This window comes from Dendronephthya gigantea, unplaced genomic scaffold, assembly GCF_004324835.1.
Source record: "Dendronephthya gigantea isolate DGI-Jeju-01 unplaced genomic scaffold, DenGig_1.0 000048F, whole genome shotgun sequence".
Classification (NCBI taxonomy): domain Eukaryota; kingdom Metazoa; phylum Cnidaria; class Anthozoa; order Malacalcyonacea; family Nephtheidae; genus Dendronephthya; species Dendronephthya gigantea.
In genome coordinates, this window is record NW_021163058.1 from 316,485 (window position 1) to 335,338 (window position 18,854).

An 18,854-nucleotide genomic window follows, 5' to 3' on the forward strand; every position below is an offset into this window, starting at 1 on the left:
GATGTACAATTCATCCGTGGACCGTGTAACCCAGGGCTTCTCGGTCAAAATGTTTTGGGTTACCTGTAGAAATGCCAACTTCTGTCGCCCAAAACGACGAAAAGGAAAAAAGACCATGGCATTTTAAGACTCCGCTGCGCATACGCAGGCGGAGTAATAAGCCAAAAAGAGCCAAACACTAAATTATGATGAGGGGATTGGGGAGAAGTCTTTCATACCGTTTTGTCTGACAAAAAGATTAGCAGACTACAAACTTACACTCGAAATGTTGTGACTTTGTTATATTATCTATGAAACTACAAATTTACTATTTCATGACTTTATCTTTGTGTAACTTATTACATCGCCCAGTATATATTTAGTGCATACAGTTTTGTCGACTTGTTACTCAAGTAACTCCACAGTCTCAAACATTTACGCGCGAATGCGCGCGTTCAGATCGCGCCTGTGCAAGGTCAATCGAGTTCTTAAGGTACTTTATTCAGTGTTGCCAAGTTCGGGATTTTATCCCGAGATCTCGGGATTTTTTGAAGCAGTTGGGATTTTTTTGGGATTTATTTCTCAAATGGTAATCTCGGGATTTTTTTAGGGATTTTTGGGAGAGGGAAGTTTGGAATTTGGGAAAAAATGTTTTCGTTAAATTGATAAATAAACATATTAAAAATCCAAGGTATTGAAATAATATATAGCGTAAATTAATACTTGCGGCAAAAACGTTACTTAAAGTCACTCAATAAAGACTATTTGTACAATCGGTTATGCAGAGAAGTACCGCTTTATAAACGCACACTGAGCGGACCTGGTACTAGGGTGCGCCAAAGCTGAGGACTGGGGTCGAAATTAGAATCTCGGGATTTTAGGGGGAATCTCGGGATATTTCAGGCGGTTACTTGGGATTTTTACAAAATTACAGTTGGCAACACTGACTTTATTAGTTTTTTCATAATCTAATATTTTTTTGTGATTGTCGGACGTCCACGATGACAGCAGCAACGAAGTAAGAAGGGTCTGAGCTTTGCTGTCATTGGTTGGAAGTGGGTCAAATTGAATCAATCATAAAACAAAAAGCTATATTTGATTGAAAAATACGAATATGAGATTTCTAACTCCATTTTATAAAAAGAAGCCAAAATAAGCCAGATAATAAATTTAAGCCAAACGAAATTTACCTAAGCCAAGCGCAAGAAAAATAAGCCAAAATCGAGAAATTTGGCTTAAAAAGAGCCAAGTTGGCAACCCTGTTAATGACTCATTTGAGATGTGATAGATTTGTTGACCCCAGTCTCCGTAAAAAACCTAGGATAGGTTCACTACAAAAAGTTCGTTATCACTACAGCTATTTTTGGAACAAAAAGTAGTTATTAAACTATTTGGCTACATAATACATAATAAATCTGGTAATAATTCAACCCAAATTTTTTCGCTTCTTGCGTTGTTTGAGGTCATTGAACTATATAGTTCAATGGTTTGAGGTATAACATTTTCTTCACCACCATTTTGAATTATCATTTATCGCATCGTTCGACCAATCTGATTGAACTTGAACTTTCATGATCAATACTCTTCTCAATCGATCAATAGATAGGTCTTTATTGTCACAGAATAAAAATTTCAAATTTATACATATTCTATGTTTCAATTTTTAAAAGCTATAATTCCCTATATTTGCATCAATTTAAACTATATATAATACTCACACACATTAGTTAATCGATTAAAACAAAGAGTTCATATAACGTTCAGTATTTATCTTGGGCTCACATGTGCACCTGGTATTTGGAGTATAATATACTCAATGAAATATAATATAGATTGATTTGAGTTTTGAGTCATTTCATAGTATAAGTTAAGGTCAGGTTAGCTCAGGAAATTCTTTACTTGGTTTGAAATAGCGAGGGGTTGCTGCATGGATGTGTATAAATGAAATGAAGACAGCAGAGGAAAAGCCCAAGCACCTTCCCTGCGCTAGCTTGCGCAATGGCATTTCGTCAATGGCATTCAAACTAATAAAAAAGCAGATCAAGTTGTACATGTTGTACATGTATAAATACTGTACAGTTGATTACATGTGAAATGTTAATTCATTCACTGAATATGAAACAAATACCACAGCAGGTGACAGGAAGCCTCTACTTTTTACAAAATAGTTCTTTAAGGATCAACCACAGAACAAATTCCATCAAACTTCGATCCTTTGAGAACTTTTGTTAGTTTTGGGTTTGGGACAACACCATTCGGGTTTTCGGTAGAATGATCTTGATACCATACTGAAACTAGACTTGTGACAAGCCTGAAATATTGTCTATATGTTCCTTGGGTTAGTGGTAATGATTCATGAGGTGTTCGATCTGTAATCCAATAAACAGTATTTGCCTCCATCATTTCACCCTCAACAGGTAAAAACTCTCGCAAATGCTCAATATCTCCATGTTTTCCAACAATATCAATGGAATCAACTCCTGGTCTGACTATCTCACAATTCCAAACTTTACAAGAATTTGCAACATTTGAAACCATGTAAATACCACCTTCTAACTCCCTGTCCGTTTCAACAAATCTATGATAATCTTGGCCACCAGCCCAATAAATATATTTTTGGATCAAACATCCCATGGCATCTTTCATCATAACAACACCAGGTGACTCTGTATGTAATCCAGGTCTTCTTTGTGAGGTACCTTCATCAACATAACTCTCGTGGATGGTAAGATAACCTATTTCACCCATTTCGTTATTTACAATACAGTGTTTAATAATTTCATCAAAATAGCCTTTTAATTTCTTGGGTAGTTTTGTTTCTTTGAACTCCTTTGCCATCACAAATGGCATCATATTAATATTGAGGTTGCTAGGTTTTGGAAACCGTACAACTAATACTCCTTGATGACGGCTCTCAACTTTTACACAACTCACGCGTAACAGGTTTTCATGAACTTCAGAATATTTATCATTGGGTTGTATTATTTTTGATTTCCAATATTCCACAAGGTTGCTCCAAATGGCCTTCAAAACATAATGCAAGCCTAGCAACTTATGCAAAGGACTGTCCTCATCATACAGACCTTGGAGTATTGCTCTTGCAACAGGATTTAACCTACAATTCTCATCTTTATTTTCACTCATCTTGATGTTAATAACTACAAAAAAAGCAAATAAAGAAAATTAAACTCAATTGACCATCGCATTCATGACGGATGAAAGTAATTAGATTAAAGCATCATGAAATGAGCATCGATCATCATTGCAAAAATGCAACATTCGATGCAACATTTCTGAAAAACAGAAAAATTAAATGCATTGCTTAAATTTTTTTGTTTCACTCAAGTGGCTAGAACCTGAGTTAAAGGGGCATAGCGAAAGGGATGTAGCAAAGTGGCACCCTCCTTCCCCCCCCCCAATATGTAGGCCTGCCAGCAAAATTGGGAGCAGCTTAATTAGGGGGCAACTACGACCCTAAAAAACTGCTAGAGTTGATAAATGGCTATAATTATAACATAACAACTGTAACCACAATCTTGTACCCAGAATTTTTCCTTGAAGAAAAATGAGCAAAAAATTGTCGGCAAAACTTGGACTTGCACCCACCCCTTGGTACTTGAGTTGATTGAACTATTACATGTAAAGCTAAAAAATACAAACCATTATCTACAGATAAATAAATAGAGTCATAATTTCTTATACAAAATAGGGATCACACAGCCAAAATAAGTACTGGTAGAATACTGGTACTCACAGGTCAGAAGCAGAAAATTGGTTGGATTGATTAATACAAAACTGGAACCTTGTTGAAGGAAGTTAGCCAGTTAGGAAGAACGCATCCTCGTTCCCAGGTTTTTCCCAAGGACGAGGCATGAGAACGAGGTTTGGTTGGTTTGGTTTTGATATCCCCGTTCCCAGGTTTTCCGCGTATGTATTAACCAGTGGTATTAACTGGTATCATTATGCATTACAAATGCAGTCTCGATTGTGATTGGCTAAAAACCTACAGATAATTCTCAATGTCTTGCCACCTACACGACATTGAAAATTATCCGTAGGTGACGTATTTTTTACAGCTAGTTTGTTGTCAATAATGGCGCAGGCTTTCTCTCTAAAAAGGGGGTGCGTGATAAAACAATTATTTATTATTGAGTTCGGTTTTCGCATGATATCGAGAATTATCAACCCTCAGTTTGCGTTTTCCGCCACTGCTTCGCTTCGGCAAATAACGCAAACTTCGGCTTGATAATTCTCGATATCACACTCAACCTCATCCAATAATTAGAAAATTAACCATTCAATGATTTAACAGTGCAGTTACCAGTAACAGTGAATGTAACAGTGTAAAAGCGCTGTTACACGGTGCAATTTTTCTTGCAACTGGCAATGTAATTCTACTTTTGAGAGATGTAAATTTGGCAACTACGAAACTTTTATGTTTATTGATTTTATTACACTGGCAGTATTACCACTGATTAGTGTTTATTACACTCCACTCCATGTACGTTTCTTTCGCTTACATTTTGAATAGTCTGTACGAATTTTCATCTCTTAAAAGTAGGATTGCATTGCAATTTACAAGAACCGTGTAACATGGCCTTAATAACGTTGCTACTATATCTATGGTTGCTCCTGACGTTATATTGGAACGTAATTTCGGTTTTAATGACATTCTTGCAATGAGTGCTTTTTATTTAACGATACTAATCTATAGGTTGTCACGGACGGGGGCGAGCGAGTGTCTATCTGTTTTTCTAAAGTTCGACAATTGACAATTGAAGGTTATAGAGCAACTTCCAATAACAACTTGCAATGCAAAATAGCTTATATGAAACTGGCTTGGTTTGAAACCACATTTGAAATGCGAATTGTGTTGAAGTTATTCTATGTAATGTTGGTTTTAGGAACCACGCAAATTGGCTTGACCTTCTACACTTTACAAGTCTTCTTTGTCGTCTATCCCAATTAACCGGACCACAAAATAGAATAGCACTGATAGTTTGATATGAACAGCTCTAAATAGTTGCATAATATAAGATTATATAAAAGTAGTATGCCTGATGTGTCTGTACTCATATAACTCATATAGTATTCAACAGTGTTGCAACTTTAATAATGTGGAAGTGGAAGTGCTTATTGTTGAATCTCAGGCGACTTTTTTTATGTTTCATTGGTTAATTAGATGACGCTGAACCAATCATGAGTGAGAACGAGCGTCACTGACTGTGAGATTATGAGGACTGAGGAAACAAGAGGAAACATAACATTGTGGTTTGAATATGAGCAAATACAATTGTTTTGACATTTTAATTTAAAACAATTCCATTTATTTTCAATATCTTTGCCGCTACGAAATGCAGTTGAGAGATATTATATTCTTCGTCGCACTACTTAGTTCAATACCATTCGGTCATGTTGTGAAAAAGGTCAAATCTCCGTCCCGAAAGCGTCTTATTTGCACTGTTGCTGGGGTATTTCTTGTATTATTTCTCAATGGAGTTCAGGATTTCTGGCATTCATTCTTAACTATCCTTGCCACATATTGGATTTGCAAATCGTCCAGGTATTGTATATTTAAAGCGTTGAATGGAATAAATTTAAATAACGAGCTTAGTACAGATTTTTAGGACAATTTTGAATTTTTCAATACGATTGCGGAATGTGTGTTGATATGTAGTCAGCTATCTAGCTGATTATAATTTTCAATTTTGTAATTGGTGCGTTTTTCTCTTCTACTTTTTAGATATAGCAGATGGTGTAATTGGCTCTCCTTTCTCTGCATTTTTGGTTACCTGTTCTTCTTTAGAGCGTGCACGTATGTTGGACTTCCCCATCCCTCACCTTACAGTGATAATGTTCAACTATTTTTAACTCTAAGAGTAAGCAAAAATTCTTCTTGATAACTAATTAATTATTTAAAAGTTTTAACTTATGACTCAACAACACACTGTAGTATCTTTAGATGGCCGATTATTTGTATACTGGAATTTTTGAAATATTCACAACAATGCGGCAAATCCTAGTATGGGTTTGTTGGCAAGCTAGTATTAAACCACTGATATATAAGACCTGTGACAGTTGTTATAATCATCATTTACTTTCTGTTTGTAGATGGTGGGACTGGCATTTGAAATTCATGATACAACTGCAGCTATAAAAGCAAGAGCTTCAACTGAGCAGGAAGACAATGAAATAAGTGATCATGAGAAAGACTTACAAGATATGTCATTTTACCATTTCTTGAGCTATGGTTACTGTTATTGTGGTATTTTTACTGGACCATACTATAAATACAAGACATATTCAGATATGTTAAATCAGTCTAACTCTGAAGAAATTCCAACTCTTGATCTTGCAATGAAGTGGCTGACATATTTACCCATATTTCTTGCTGGCTACGCTTTTTTCAGTCAATGGTTTCCCGCATACTTGGGCAACGATCTTTTTCATAATCAATCAATTCTGATTCAGATAATTATGCTAGCCTTGGCAGACATTCGCTTCAGGTGTAGACTGTACATTGGTACTCATATGTCTGAAAGTAGTTGTGTGACATTATGTCTTGGGGCATATCCTGTTGAATCATGCCCAATACCAGGGCAAGGTCCTACCAAAAAGATTAAAGACATTCCAGAGAAAGGAAAGGAGAATGGAAATTGGGATATGGTAACAGCAGACAAGAAATACAGGTAGCTTATTTTCTGTGTATATGTATTGTTCCAAAACATTTAGCATATAGATGCTGATAATCTAACATGTTGATGTAAACTTTGATTTTATGCAGTTTTGAAACAATCCGTGGAATGTATGTAAGAAATGTGGAGCTCTCTTCATTAAAAGACATGATCAGAAGTTGGAATACAACAGTTCAGTGGTGGATGGCTGCTTATGTTTATCAACAATTCCCATTTAGACAAAAATTAGTTAGGTAGGAAATATATAATCATTTTTAAATAATGATGATCTCTACAATTCCTCAAGAAGACTTAACCAAGCATCAAACTATTGCCTGCATGTGATAAGTAGTATCATTTAAGCTATGTTAAGATAAAACTGAACATATTTTCACTAACAATTAATTAGCCTCTTCTTTTACACAGGTACCTTGCTGTGGCTGCTGTTAGTGCATTTTGGCATGGTCTAGCACCTGGATATTATCTTTCTTTCCTATTTATTCCATTTGCTCAAAAGATTCAAGAAAGATGTGCAAAGAAATTTCTTCCATATCTTAATGAGCGACAACAAGTGTGGTATTTCTGGATCAGTTGGTTTATTGGCTATCGCTTGTTAGAGTACTTTGGTGTTGGTGTTTGGGTCCATACATTCTCATTAACATTACGTTGTTGGAAAAGTATGTGTTATTATGGGCACATTCTGCTTCTTGTCTTTTTTCTACTTACAATTATTGTACCTGATGCACCATCTAAGCCACATGAGAAACTGTTACACGAAAAATCACACGAGAAAACATCTTAACTTTTGTGATTTTCCTAAATGAGTTCACTAAGTACCTGGTTGTTACCTAATTGTGGTTTTCATTATTGTAATTCATATCAAGAAAAGTTTTTCGACAGACAAAGCGTTTTATTCACCACTATTTCACTATCAAACTACCAACAAGCAGTCCTTTACGATGAATTACGAGAGGAAACTACTAACGCTTTAAAATCGTCTACACAAAGCTATTTGTTGCTCATATATCTGAAAAACAAAACCTCAAAATCCGACCAACTCTACTCTCTCCTACTTATACCAAGGACAAGGTGCTTACTATTTGAGCGAGGTAGTCGTAGTTGAACTAAACAGATAACAATCTATGCCTCAATGAGATGAGATAGTATATTTTTAAATTTTCGGAATCAGCGCAAACAAATTGATATCTTTTGAATTATTGGAGGAGGTTTGTGAGAATGGTAAGCAACCCGATAAACCTTACATGGCCTTAAACAACCAAATAACAAGAAGATAATATTAAGCATGCAGCGTTGATTAAAACTGTAATTTTGTTCTATTTATGAAATTTTGTCATGAGATATCTTATAGAATTACGTAATGTTCACATAATTGGGCGGTTGCCCATATTGAAGATTTACAATGAAAAATGCATACAAATGTATTTAAATTTTAGAATACGCATTTGAACGTGTAGTCGAGTTTATCATAGAACTTTATGAAATTAGTTATAAAATGAATCGTTATATTTAGGATTTTGGCATAGGTATATGACATAAAGTCCGACCTTTGAGATATTTATCATACGAACGATGAGAAAAAGTTTCAAGAACGAACTTGTGATGTAACCTGTGATGTAACAGATAGATAAAAAACCTGACCAACTTTCGGGAATAATGCGTGACGAGGGTCGAGGCTTGTAGATCACAAGCCACCAGCCTCAATTTCATGCTATAAAAATAATTCTTACGATTGTCGAGTCAGAAAATATTTCTCATGCATTTTGAAGAAGCATGTTCTGTTTCTTTGTCTATAGAAAAAATTTAAAAGCCACTGCTTGAGGCATGTGCAGCAGAATATTTTCCCTCAAGATGCAATGAAATAACTATCAAATAGCTTTACGTGTAGGCGTGCTATGTTAGAAGAAAACTATTTATAAAATAAATCCAAAATATGGTTCAAACTGATTGGAATATATAAATATTGTGTATTCACGCCACGTGCATAAGGAGTTGCATGTTCCATGCAACATTTCATAATCTACATCGGTTGGCTAATAACTAGTAAACAGCGATTTGAGCAAATTAGACGATGAAAACAGGTGGTCTCAACCTCGTACCCAGGGTCTTTACTCTACTCGTAGAGTAAAGACCCTGGGTACGAGGTTGAGGTGGTCTTACCTTGAGCGCGAGAATGTAGGCGGAGAAGGTGGTGCACTACAACGATAAATTAAGTTATATAATGAAATATAATATAAAAGTTGTTTGTGCGGTGTAATTGTACGCATTTAATATTGATTTAAATAAATATTGAAACCCAAATATTTACAAATACGCAGGCTAGCTCGTAGCCGTCGTACGTGAGAGGTGACTAGCGAGGTTTAGATTGACTACCATTGAATGAACCAAACGCTTTTTAAGTCACAGGCTTCACAAGTCAATGTGATGTAAATCAGCGTTAGTAGCAGGTGGGTGGACAACACAATAGCTGATTAGGGCATCTCCATATATATGTATGTACACGTGTGTTGCAGTATTAATACAACTAGCGAGGAACGCAACCATCTTATGGCCCGTTTTCTATATTCATCTCAGTGAAATTGAAAACAATGTAATAAACATGTTTATGTCGAGTAAGGCTTTGCTCCAGGTCTTGACGCTTCCTTTTGCATCTCCATATCAATTTTAGCGTTTATTTTCTCCCAGTTTATGTCAACCTAAAAAAACATCTACTTTATCAAATATTCCTAACTCCTATAGAGTATACTGAAATAATTATCGGGAGGAGGATGAACATTATGATACAGACCATGCAACTGATGCAAGGATGTCGGCTTACAAGAGGTGTCCTCGTGTGGACCTATATACTTACACCTTCAGCAAACTGAAGAAATCGTTTATTGTCTTCTTTCTTCCCACAACTATTCAAATGCTTATTTCGGTAAGCAATGACAGTGTCCACGTGAGTTTTGTGTTTTACTGCTATTTGAAGGGCTCTGATAACAGAAAACAAAAATCTTGAGCAAATTACTAAAATAACTTCTGTCGAAACCAGTGAACCGTAATTAATACCGTTATTTTCATTTCACTGGTCGAAACATAATGCTATGGCAGGGCAAAATTATCTTGTAATAAATACATAAACAGGAACCTGTACAAACAATTCGTACAGGGTTAATTTAAACAAGATTGCATGTTGCATCAATCACAACAACTTGGAAAGGCGTCCGACAATTAAACGAGTTTGTTACGAGTTGTTCAAAGCATGGTACAGGTACATGGATAAAATTACTTACCTGTCCCAGTTAAACAGATCAATGTGCATTTGAATGGCTCTGAATAACAGGCCAGCTTGAAGTAAAATTATCTCTGCTTCTTGAATTTGTTGACAGAAAAGCGCCATAGCGGCATTTCGTCCTTCTTTAGTTGGGATTTCTTTGACGTGGTTGATGTATTGAACTTTATCAGCCTATTATATTTCAAACACATGTTTAGAACTTATCTTCACTGTAATATCATGGCGAAATATATCATGCCATTCTTTTTTAAAATTCTGATGGAAAATATGGAAATAAATTCTTCAGAAATAAGAATATAACGAAAAAGACAGAACATGGTCGTGTGGTGTTTCACAAAACTTCGTGATATATCCTGGCATCATTCTTGTGCATTGGCCGGCATAGGAACCAAAATTAGAATACGATTTTCTGCATTATTTAGACATAACATCACACACTGGAGGAAGAAGCGTTGCAAGTTGCAGCAATAAATACACCATCTGGACGCATTGGCTAATCAGAAGCATGCTTTGTCCACAAACTACGTCACAACACAGACATTTCCATATATTACCTCATCAATAGCAGCATAAGCAATTTCTGCCGTGTTCAACTCTTTGCCATAAGCCGCCATTGTTGCAAGACATGCCCACAGAGTCTTTTCCTGAGAAAAAAATGTTTAATATAAGACATTATATTGATGCCTTTTGAACTGAACTAAAATCTAGTGGTAACACCCACAAGGGATGATAAAATGACCAACGACTACTCAATTCTATAACCAGACCAAACAAAATCATGCATACTCGATCCATCTATGATTCTAACCTTAACAAATCTGCAGAGGCGCACAGCATCTGGCCACTTTGATTCACTTGTATACTTATGCAACATCATAGGATAAGGGGAAATTCTGTATAACAAATAAAATAATCACCTAAACATAACACTGATGCATGCATGCGCACAGATAGGAAACTGTTCGATCTTAAAGACCGATTTACTCTGTCTAAGTTTCTGTCATCATTTTAGAAAAGTAATGTACGTATGTAGCAAACATTGTTTTCTTTCCTTCCGGCAAATCCTTGAAGACTTAGGGTTTGCTTGATACGAAAAATTCCTAATGCCTTCACTGGCTTCACATAGTTTGAACTGCCAGCTCTATAACGGCCGGGTCTTTCTTTGTACTTACACAGTACTGCATAGTGATCCATCAGCTCGTCTCATTGCACAAACATTGCCAAGAAAACTAGCGATATTAGGATTCTTGCCGAAGTCACTTTAATTAGATACAATTATGAATATTATACGTGATGCAATGATCGTGGATCAGTTGAAAGTAAAGAAACTGGGCAGCATTGTTGGACAGAATTATTTGAACATAACGATTTTTCCATGGAGTGAGAAACTGATTAAACCCGGCATTAAAACCAAAACCCCGAATCAAAATTTAGTATCCATGCACATAATTATAGATCATTAACCAGATTCACAAACAGAAAGCTTGTATAGGAAACCAAAATGCAGAATATATATTGTACCTCGAGTCTTTAGTTATTAATGTGTCACTTAGGCTATCTTGATCAACAAGTACAGCTTCAGGATAACACCACACAGTAAAGACGCCATCTTGAAATGCAGCTAACATATTGGATGAATCATTCCACGCCATTGATGTAACCATGGTTCCTGTTAAGAAAACATTTTGAACAGCGTTTTGATAAAGAAGTCTCTCGTTTCTAATTTTACATTTTACCAACGCCAGAGATAAAAATGCGTATATTGATCTTCTAAAACTGAATGATTTAAGCAAAAACTCTACAAATGAAAGATAACTGCAAATGGCAATCACAGAATGAACAAGGAGTTATGCTTCACGTTTTTGAAAACAGTATATAGATGAATTAATAGAGTCTCCACCACCAACCCTGGATGAACCTCAGGGAATCAATTTCTTATAACAAAAGTTTTGCACGTAGAACTTTCTCCTGAAATAACACTGGACGAATGAAGGATGCCGTTCCTGGAAATCTACGAACTAGAGATATAATTCATTACATATGTAATAACCTAGCTTCGCTCTTCGTGGTGCTGATCCAAAACGTTGTACAGCAGTGATAAACAAATCTCGATTCTTATCAATTATCGCCAGTTGTCGACTGTTGATTTGTCCACATTGGTTCACAGCAATCTCGAGAACGTCGTGCTGGATGGAATAGAAAGTTAGGTGTTTGGTTTGTTAGTTCAATATGGTAACTCTATGGTAACTTAGCTACGAGGTCAAGTTGGTTGGTAAGAAAGAATAAGTGCGGTTTTCAATAAATAAATACTATTAACTATATTCTATAGATAAGAAGATTCAATGTATCTTTAAAAATTTCAAAAAGCTTATTTTGACTAATGAAACTAATTTCATATTACCGAATGCTGAATTGGTTTTCCATCCCCCATTGGCTTGCCAGATGCTGCTTCAAACACATGGATTGCTGAAGTATCAAAAAGCAGTCAGTTACTTTTTCTATAGCAGTCAGTTACTTTTTATTGAACAAAGACCTTTTATCTGGGATGAGATTTAAAATATTCACCAGAATATACTAACCCTTCTCATCTTTCTGATCTCTGACGGCCAGAATATCATTGCTCAGAGAAAGTGTTTGTTCATTTAATAAGTCTGGTCGTAATCCTTGAAGTTTGGGGGCACTGATAAGGCGACCCTACATTGAAAATGAATGAAATCACTAAATTATTGAAACTATAAAAAACGTCTTGCTGAATAAATAAATAAATGAAAATACCACATATGCATAAGCAATAATTTAAGTTCATCTAACCTCGTAGGAATAAATTTGAACTCCTGTTTCATCAACCAGAAGGAAATACCTGCGTTAATAAAGATTTAGATTATAGTAGGCAATATGACCCGTGCATGCATGCATGGGTTTTCCCTTCCAGTGAGTTTGAAACATTATAATGATGCATCAAATGAGCAATTTGACAAAACACAGAAAAAATCTTACTTCGCTGATTGAATGATCAAACTCGTGCTTCCATTTTTGAGATCAAAAATAATGGGTGTGTTCCAGTTCCTCACACTGCGAGCATTCGGAATAATAAACCAGGTTGAAAGTTAATGAATACAGCGAAATGTTTCTAGTTCCAGACTTTCTACCTATTCAGTGAACTAAATGGCAATTTTAGATTTTTTTTCGCATACCTGTAGACATAACACTGGGATGAAGTTGTAACAACAAGATGACTGAATGCCAAAGATGCCTTAATAACTCTGTCACGAAAATCTAAATAGAAAGAAAACCATCTTACAATTGTTGAAGAGCTTTATTCCACGTTAGATCTTCGTTTTAATTTCGCAGTATTCGAATTTTCGTAAAACAGTTTGCCTCACCTAAACTCTCTTTAGCATCACTAGTAACATCCTTTACTAAGATCGTCTTTCTTTGCGAGATTGTCAATTCCAAATTCTTCCATTCCAAACGTCTTAAAGGAAAAAGTTAAAAACGTCGTTCACGAACGAAACGTTATAACGAAAACACGCTTTTAATGACACATATACTGACCTTCCAAGGATATGAGAAAACAGAACATGTCCATTTCCACATGCACCAGCCAACTGTGTACCGTCGCTGGACCAAGCAATGTTGAATAATGATCCAGTATTGGGTTTTGCCAAGGCATAAGACCACTAGTATAGAACGGTAAAAATTTGAAAGACCACTCGGGTGGTGTGTCGAAATAGGGAACTACGCATGAAATAATCAATACCTAAACACTACACACACACGTGTACATGCACGTACTATCAACGATGAGGCTTGCCAAATATATCAACAATTGTGCATGAATATATTTAAACTAAACTAACCCCTGTTTTATCGCACAACCTCAGTGTGTTAAACGATCCAATTGCGAACAGTTCTCCTGAAAGAAAATTAGCTATTAATTAATACCCCAGTAATCGCAGCAAAGGTAACATTCGGGCGAGAATCAAGGTTAGGAGAAGTTCTCGTGTATTTTAATCCTCTATAAGATAATAAGATACCGTCAGGCGCCCAGGCAACGCTTGTTATTGGATACTCGTGAGAACTACTGGAATACAATACACGACCGTAACTATCCCAAACCTACAAAATATAACAGTAACATTTTGAACAAAACATTTCCTTAGATCATCATTAGGGTGATTCTCTGATCACACACGTGACAATGTTATTCTATTTTGTTACATGCAATGAAGCCTGAAGAAACAGTAATGGTGACGTGTGTGACCCAGGTATGACCAGAAAAATTGAGAGAAACACCCATTTGTAGGCTTCATCAGCGCAACTACGGTCAGGGTTAACAGATCAAAGCTCTGCATATAACAATTACAATACACGTGGCATTTCAACAAATTGATCTATACGTTTTTAATTCATGCACCATGCAAAATTTCAAAGAATCCTTGCTTGAAATATACTTTAATTTTATTTATTTTAATTACAGGCTACCAATCGACTTTTTATCTATATCTATATCTATATTAACTTCATAATATTTCCGAATCCTTGATATATATATTGAGAAGGTTGACAAGTGGGACAAAGTTGACACGAAACATTTCTGATATAATTATTTCTCGCTGGTTTGCATCTTATTATAACGAAACAGTCGATGCGCGAAGTATTTCTGTGTTCCCAAATCCCTCCAGTCGACCAAATTGGTAACAATTACACGAAGGATAATTCTGAGATTCATTAGGTTCTTTAACATGGATAGCACAATGTCTTCCGTGCGATCCTTCTCAGTTTCTCGGAAAACACGCAAAACAGCACCGGGTTGCAAACAGATTGCCAAAATAGCAGAGTATACGACCAGAAAAGGGTCTTATTGTTGTATTTATTACTGGAAAAGTGGGAAAAGGTTTCTATCAAAGGATATGGTAAACAAGTAAGTAGAAAGAAGAATACAACTGCTCCACTTTTCTTAGCTGATTTCAGAGATCGTTTACAAACCAAACTACAATATTTCGAAGTCGTCTTTCCATCGTCAACAGCTATTCTACGAACTTGCTTTCCTGCAATACGAGAGATGGTGCCGTACGATACACAAATGACAGCGAAGCCAAGTAAATCTCTTGTTGACAATATATACTCAAATGATGTGTTATTCGCCGCTATCAAATACTGTGTGTAGTACAATATTGCAAGCAGAAATGAAACAAACCAGTTAAGCGCGAGAATCAAACGAGTTCGCGAGACCGTTACAATGGCGTGATAGCGAAGAGGATAAATGATCGCCAGTAGTCTGTCCACGCTCATTAAAATAGCTCCATGAATGCTGACATTTAATGTAAAAAATAAAGAAAAATAAGGAATTTTCCACATTTCACCACGACTGTTTTCTCCAACAAGAGTAACGCACATTTCACAAGGCAAAAGTATGAAACATGAGACGAAATCCATAATCGACATATTGAGAAGAATAAGATTGGCCGGGATGTCGAGAAGGTGACAATTTCGACGAAATACGAAGATAACAGAAATGTTTAGTGAAGAACCAAGTAGGAATTGAATCACACAAACTGTTATATAGATTGCCTTATCGTGGGCAAGTAATGCAAAATATCTTTCATCGATTTGGTTTGAACTGTTCGTAACATTTTGTGTCACAAATGAAGCCATCTTTTAATAAACAACATTTACGAAAAATGTATGAAGTTATAAACAAATATAAAAACTATATGTGGTTTATTGCAAATTTAATTTATATATGTACTTGTATAATTACAATTTCACAACCGACCGTTTCTATTGGTCTATTGAGTTTCCATATTGGAAATTTCATAATATAGAACAATATTAGAACTGTTTTTATTAACTTTGAACAGCTCTCCAGCCTCTTATATACCACGTCGTCACGTCCTCTGCTGTTAGCTAGTGTTTGCATATATTACTTTCTTTCAACGTTACATTTAAAACTACACCCGGCATCACTTTTCAATTTTTATTATTAATAAAGATCGCTTTCTCGTGTGATTTTGAACAGCGTGTAACACAGCGTGTACAATCGTTAGCTTTCCAATTCACAATTTCCTTTCAGGATCCGAAAGTTTTTTCTTGTGTTTGAAAAAAGAGTTCAACCTTCCTCCGGTAGGATTTCAAGTTTTGAAAACCTTCCTCAAAATGTTGTTACGTCACTGAGTCAAATGGCTACCATTATAAAGAAATATTTGTTTTTTTGGTACATGCACGTGATGAAACCTCATTCAAAGCAAACCTTCCTTCGGGTGGTACCCGCGTACACGCAGCTTTTTTGCAACTCTGGTTTGAAAAACGAAAACACCGCCCTCGAAACCATGAAACGTGCGCCACAAAGTCCTTGCAGTATTTCAGAGAAGTACAAACTTCTTCGAACTTCGCATTACATGTTCGTGAAGTCTTTGCCAGATTACATACATATGTAGCTTACCTTATATTTACAATCTTCCCCACCAGATAATATCATGTTATTAATTGGATTCCAGTCAACTTTCATCACTATACCATCATGAGCCTTCCACTTTAACACAAATAGAGAGAATCAATTGGTAAACATTGACAGTTGCCTTCTGTCTGACGATCGTTGTTCAAATGTATTATTATTTACAAAGCTATATCTGGAAATGTGTAGCGTCTCTCAGACTAACTGAAACACGAGTCAGCTACTGCAAGACATATATAGGATTGTGCTAGCTATCACGACTTACTACGAGTCAGCTTACTGCAAGACATGGATAAGATTGTACCAGCCAGCTATCACAGCTATCACAACTTACTTGTAAAGGTTTTGCAGCAGCTTGAAGAGGTTTGATCACCAACTGTCTACCACTGGTGTACAAAATATGATCAGAATCTGGAGCCCAGCATAATGCATACACAGGGGTACCTTGCAAATGAATACATAAGTGTAAATACATGGGCTGAAGGGATTGAAGGGACTGAAGGATCAATTTCTTTAACAATATGTTTATAGGCATGTGCTGCAGCAGAAAAACAGCATTTGTAGCAAAATTTTAATCTACAGATTAGTTATATCATTTAGTCAAAAAACTCACTAAGCAGAGCTCTGAATCAAAACACCATAAAAACTTTATATATTATTGGGTATATTATTATATTATAAAATTTGGTGTACCTTGAAATGAAGATTTGTAAACCCAGCTCCACAAGCTGAAAGGCTATTGCCACACAATATATGGTAGTATGTTTATTTGAGGGATCTGACTTACCAATTTGACTTAATGTTGATCTAAGCATTCCACTTCTAGACCATATTTTTACATGACCATCTTCTCCAACTGGAAAAAGAAACACAATTTTAGCCATGCTATTCTTACATCAGGATGTGAAACAGAGAAAATGAATAAAACAAACAAAGGTCTCAAGTACTGGAGGTTAAAAAACAACAAGGAAGGATTACAACAGCTTGTTAGAAGAAAATAAGGATTAAATGACAAAATGTTATTTTGAATGAACAAACAATATGGTAAATCAATAAAAAGAATTTAAAAATGGCATTGTTAGATAAACCTGTTCCTAAAGCTGAACCATCATGACTCCACCGAGCAGAAAGTACGGCACCTCTGTGTGCTTCAACAGATTTCTCAATACGACCATTTCGTGAAACAAAATGAAACTTTCCTTTAAAAATATAAGAACACACTTTTACCATCATTGGGACACAAAATATTTTTTTTTAACATAAAACATAGAATTTTTAGCGTTTTGCTCAATGAAGATGAATATTAGACGGCATAATGGCTAGCATATTAAAAAGAACATCATATTCTATACCATCTGTTGCTGTCAATACAAATACATCACTCTGTGGTTGTTTTTTTGCACCAATACTTTTTGGAAACCAGTGAATGTCAGTTGGATAAAGTTCATCAGGCAATTTTGTCACCTACAAGATGTTTGAAGCAAAAGGCTGAGCTAACTTCAGCTTGATAATATGATATCAGCTTGATATATTCATGTCATGTTTCATTTCATCCAGACAAATATTTCATTGCATCTTACTTCAGATGTTTCATCAGATAGTAAATTCCACTTTAAGAGTTTGTGATCATCCCTGCAATAAAAATATAACTCATTATAACTCAAGTTATTTGTTTAGCCAAGAATGTACAGGCTTTGAAAATGCTACGACTTGACTTACCCACAAGAGTATAGTTCATCAACTGCAGTCCAACCAACACAGCTAACTAAATCTTTGTCTGATGTTTATTAAGGCAAATGTTGATATTTTTCATATGTTAGCAACATATAAAATAATGTCCTGGAGCATTGTTATTATTGTTAAAAAAACATTAAAGAAAACATTAATTTCCACCCTTGTTTCAATCTTAGATGTTTTCGTCCTTAAACTAAATCTGCCCAACAACAATCAAACTTGGTTGACATTATTGGAGATTTGGAGGACAACTTTAATAGAAAAACTGAAAAAATGCGTTATTAAATGTAATTGTAATTTCCTAATATAAAATGTAGTCTGCTCCTTAAATCAATGTAAAAATAGTGAAATTAATTATACCAAGCATGAATGTCTTGGAAAAATATACTGTCTTGTTTGATTGAAAATTTTAATTTCACATTTTTATATACCAACATCCAGTCACTGATTATTTACCATTTCTAACATTATAAAGATACGTTTGGACTCTTTTGTGAGTTGCACGTTTATTCTCATCATCGATATTTCTATACTCCACCAACGATAGTTAAATTAGTATCCATAAATTTAAACAAAATACGAAGAACTTCAACAAATTTCTTTCAAAATTTTGTTTTCACCGTCCATGACAACAGTGAACTCTGCCGCAGCGAGCCTGCGCTGCCTTGATGAAAAATAGGTTTATGTCAAACTTCATGTAGTTTGAACACAAATT

At 35.5% G+C, this 18,854-nt stretch overlaps 4 protein-coding genes across 4 annotated transcripts; 1 reads left to right on the forward strand and 3 right to left on the reverse strand.

Annotated features, from left to right (window-relative positions):
• Positions 1-1,502: 1,502 nt before the first annotated feature.
• On the reverse strand, positions 1,503-3,818 carry LOC114528230. Its single transcript, XM_028549854.1, has 2 exons — positions 3,734-3,818; positions 1,503-3,137 (listed from the first exon to the last, which is right to left on the reverse strand). Exon 2 carries the CDS (start codon positions 3,121-3,123, stop codon positions 2,152-2,154), a length of 972 nt encoding a protein of 323 aa, XP_028405655.1. The 5' UTR covers positions 3,124-3,137; positions 3,734-3,818; the 3' UTR covers positions 1,503-2,151.
• Positions 3,819-5,206: 1,388 nt separating this feature from the next.
• LOC114528141 (lysophospholipid acyltransferase 7-like) lies at positions 5,207-8,833 on the forward strand. Its single transcript, XM_028549741.1, has 5 exons — positions 5,207-5,542; positions 5,723-5,858; positions 6,091-6,668; positions 6,764-6,907; positions 7,080-8,833. The coding sequence occupies exons 1-5, from the start codon at positions 5,334-5,336 to the stop codon at positions 7,453-7,455; spliced, it is 1,443 nt and encodes a 480-aa protein (XP_028405542.1). The 5' UTR covers positions 5,207-5,333; the 3' UTR covers positions 7,456-8,833.
• Positions 8,834-8,924: 91 nt separating this feature from the next.
• Positions 8,925-18,790, reverse strand: LOC114528140 (intraflagellar transport protein 80 homolog). Its single transcript, XM_028549740.1, has 25 exons — positions 18,619-18,790; positions 18,125-18,182; positions 17,986-18,037; positions 17,758-17,869; positions 17,494-17,604; positions 17,193-17,261; positions 16,740-16,849; positions 16,394-16,483; positions 13,986-14,067; positions 13,809-13,864; positions 13,504-13,628; positions 13,332-13,423; positions 13,143-13,224; positions 12,946-13,020; positions 12,760-12,808; positions 12,528-12,642; positions 12,350-12,414; positions 11,999-12,134; positions 11,470-11,617; positions 11,121-11,207; positions 10,757-10,841; positions 10,503-10,592; positions 9,947-10,119; positions 9,523-9,646; positions 8,925-9,367 (listed from the first exon to the last, which is right to left on the reverse strand). The coding sequence occupies exons 1-25, from the start codon at positions 18,656-18,658 to the stop codon at positions 9,275-9,277; spliced, it is 2,319 nt and encodes a 772-aa protein (XP_028405541.1). The 5' UTR covers positions 18,659-18,790; the 3' UTR covers positions 8,925-9,274.
• Positions 14,082-16,375, reverse strand: LOC114528142 (adenosine receptor A2b-like). The gene has a single exon (XM_028549742.1). It carries the CDS (start codon positions 15,604-15,606, stop codon positions 14,689-14,691), a length of 918 nt encoding a protein of 305 aa, XP_028405543.1. The 5' UTR covers positions 15,607-16,375; the 3' UTR covers positions 14,082-14,688.
• Positions 18,791-18,854: the final 64 nt, after the last annotated feature.

Coding starts and splice junctions, on each gene's coding strand:
- LOC114528140 (XM_028549740.1), bottom strand. CDS start 18,658: ATGATGAGAATAAACGTGCAACTCACAAAAGAGTCCAAAC. Junction 18,038..18,124: donor GATGAACTATACTCTTGTGG/GTAAGTCAAGTC, acceptor TTTTTATTGCAG/GGATGATCACAAACTCTTAA. Junction 11,618..11,998: donor ACCACGAAGAGCGAAGCTAG/GTTATTACATAT, acceptor TTTTCTTAACAG/GAACCATGGTTACATCAATG.
- LOC114528142 (XM_028549742.1), bottom strand. CDS start 15,606: ATGGCTTCATTTGTGACACAAAATGTTACGAACAGTTCAAACCAAATC.
- LOC114528230 (XM_028549854.1), bottom strand. CDS start 3,123: ATGAGTGAAAATAAAGATGAGAATTGTAGGTTAAATCCTGTTGCAAGA.
- LOC114528141 (XM_028549741.1), top strand. CDS start 5,334: ATGCAGTTGAGAGATATTATATTCTTCGTCGCACTACTTAGTTCAATA. Junction 5,859..6,090: donor AACTATTTTTAACTCTAAGA/GTAAGCAAAAAT, acceptor TTCTGTTTGTAG/ATGGTGGGACTGGCATTTGA. Junction 6,669..6,763: donor ACAGCAGACAAGAAATACAG/GTAGCTTATTTT, acceptor GATTTTATGCAG/TTTTGAAACAATCCGTGGAA.